The 2,795-nt window shown below is 41.0% G+C and overlaps 1 protein-coding gene across 1 annotated transcript in view; it reads right to left on the bottom strand.

Annotated features, from left to right (window-relative positions):
• The window catches only part of LOC104950585 (aminopeptidase N), a 21,949-nt gene that overhangs the window by 2,392 nt on the left and 16,762 nt on the right, over positions 1–2,795 (bottom strand). The window contains exons 10-12 of the mRNA XM_010777120.1: positions 1,811–1,902; positions 1,543–1,653; positions 955–1,122 (exon numbers count right to left, since the gene is read on the bottom strand). Coding sequence (XP_010775422.1) covers positions 955–1,122; positions 1,543–1,653; positions 1,811–1,902 — 371 coding nt within the window. The remainder of the gene's footprint in view (positions 1–954; positions 1,123–1,542; positions 1,654–1,810; positions 1,903–2,795) is intronic.

Raw genomic sequence — 2,795 nt, 5'->3', positions numbered from 1 at the left:
ATAAACCTGTTAATGTACGCATTCAAACACTTGTTCTGTTACCAGCTGTATTCACCTTGCAGGTGCAGCTATGTGGCTTTGATCCTGGAGTCATGGATGTTTAAAGTTTAACTTCTTCATATGTCTAATATTATAGTTGACTTTTCATTCAGGAAGTATGACGCTTTGCTGTCAGTACGCTTCTCCATGTTTGTGATTGGTCGAATGCTCCAGATACCACCCCTTTCATGTGAACGTGCACCTAACTAGATAGGACACGGCTGGCTTGAGCGATCGAGTTGATAGCCAGCGTTGTAAAGTTTAGCGAGAGCGGGTTTGTTTTGGATTAAGTCAACCGGATAACTCAAAACATATCCAGGATATGATGAACTAGATTCGTAGTATAGGCCCCAGGTTAGGTTGCAGGCTAACCCCTAGTTTCCACCGCATTGAACCGATAATACTCTTTATAATCTCTTTTTCAAGACACATTTTGGGAAATAGGGGAAACGGCCCCTTTGCGGATCGCAGAATGCTTTTCTCTGACTGTTTACATTTTTAAGGTGGTCTTTTTGGGCTCGCCATCTTCTAACGTTACACTCAGTGACACCATCTTTCTTTGCTGCTCGACAGTTGTTTGATGACTTCGCTGATCACCATTATCTTAAAATTGGCATCGTAACTTCGCCTCTCTTGTTTATTAACTTGCCTACTTTTGATCCACTTTGTTGGAGTTGGTCTCTGTGTTTCTCCATCTCTATCTCTCCTGTTGTACTGTTACTAAGACGGTGTCCCACTTGGGGAAACACTCGTCTGGCACGATCAGTTGTTGTGACTGTGTAAATACATTAAAAAGTCTAGACCCCGAATATAAGTATTTTTCAGATTTTTTTACAGGAAAAAAAACCTGTCTTATATTCGTGTCAATACGGTACTGAGGAAATATACATTTAATATTTGAATTCTCCAACATACCTGTTTAAAAGCCAGGGTGCTTTGGTGCAGGACATGGCGGCTCGGAGTCTGGTGGCTTCAGATGCTAAAGTGGCGTTTTTGAACATTTCCCAGGCAAAGTTCCACTCCTCCACACCTCCAAGAGCTATAGCATGGCAGTAAACTGTGCTCTTCAGGTTGGGATGGATCCTAGTCAACATTCAGGTAAAAATAACCAGAAGATTATTCAAAAGAATGAATCTTGAACACAATGATAAGAATGCTACTGCTAACGTTTGTATAGTTGTTTACCTAGCTAACTGGGACAAATATACACAAACTATACAAACCATTTTTAACCATGCTATACGGCTTTTGGGAGAGAATGTTTGGCTGTTAGTCTGGCTAAAATGTGCATGAATTGCCATAAAATTTGGTCCCCAGACATTAGTAATCCCCTGGCTTTTCATCTACACAAAAACAAATGCCACATAACTACATTGCTAGCTACATGCTGCTAAAGTCTGTTGAGTCGTTTCAATAGCTACTGTAGCTGGGACGAATGAAGACAAACAGCCAAATGTGTTCATATATGAAATCCTAAAATAGATGTAAGTGGTCGTTACTCACGGGTTTAATTGTGGATTTTCCATCCACTCTCCAAACCAACTTTGGATTAGCTCCCTGCAGCCCTTCACCCCCATAGTGCATGCCATTCCAATAGCATTGATCTCATTATACCTGAGAAGGGAAATGGTAAAAAAGAAAATGCAATATAGTACGACCAAACCAAATGTTCCTGAGACAAAACATTTAATATTGCATTGAATTAAATTGTGTCACCAAAGGTAAGTCACCTGCTTCTAAAAAATACATCTTCTGGTGCACGAATTCTTACTGGTCAGTGTGTCCTGTTGGTACTTTGGTCCAGTTAGCTGTAATCATCTTGAAGTACTCAAACAATGGTTCGACTTGTCGCTTGAAGTATGGCTAAAATGAAGATATATGAGTAACTGTTTGAGGTCCACTTGATGTGCACTTTATTCTTCTCATTCTGCAGCTAGCAGCAGAAATGTAAAAAGACAGAGTGGTGCAGTGATGACCTATTTTATAACTTAGCATTGCAAGAGCATCTTTGACAAAAAGCCGATGGGACTTTTCCATTGGATTTCGGAATATTGCAGAAAATAAGATCTATGGCCAACATAGCTTTATGATACCTACACATTTTGTTTAGCAGGATAATATCCACATATTAACAACACTTGAACGGGTTTTGAATCGTAATTGCAAATATCCAAATGGAAGAAGCCAAGGGTAGGCTTTACTAAAACGACATCACGGTCACATGACTTCACGTCACCACCGCTAAGCTAAAGGCGGCTAACGTTGGGCTATAAAGGCATAGATATATATAAACACCGTGTTTATATATATCTATGTATAAAGGAACTACAGCACGGTCACATGACTTCATGTCACCACCGCTAAGCTAAAGGCAGCTAATGTTGGGCTATTTGGAACTACAGCACGGTCTCATGACTTCAGGTCACCACCGCTAAGCTAAAGGCAGCTAATGTTGGGCTATAAAGGAACTACAGCACGGTCACATGACTTCACGTCACCACCGCTAAGCTAAAAGCGGCTAATGTTGGGCTATAAAGGAACTACAGCACGGTCACATGACTTCATGTCACCACCGCTAAGCTAAAGGCAGCTAATGTTGGGCTATAAAGGAACTACAGCACGGTCACATGACTTCAGGTCACCACCGCTAAGCTCAAGGTGGCTAATGTTGGGCGTGATGAAATTTAGTCGTGTCATTTAGACACTTGTTAGCGACCTCTGTTTTTAAACTCACCAGTGGGGGATCTACTGACATA

Source organism: Notothenia coriiceps, unplaced genomic scaffold, assembly GCF_000735185.1.
Source record: "Notothenia coriiceps isolate Sejong01 unplaced genomic scaffold, NC01 NC01_scaffold00017851, whole genome shotgun sequence".
In the NCBI taxonomy this organism is placed as follows: domain Eukaryota; kingdom Metazoa; phylum Chordata; class Actinopteri; order Perciformes; family Nototheniidae; genus Notothenia; species Notothenia coriiceps.
The sequence above is the reverse complement of the archived record's forward strand: the minus strand, read 5'-3'. Positions and strand labels throughout refer to the sequence as shown.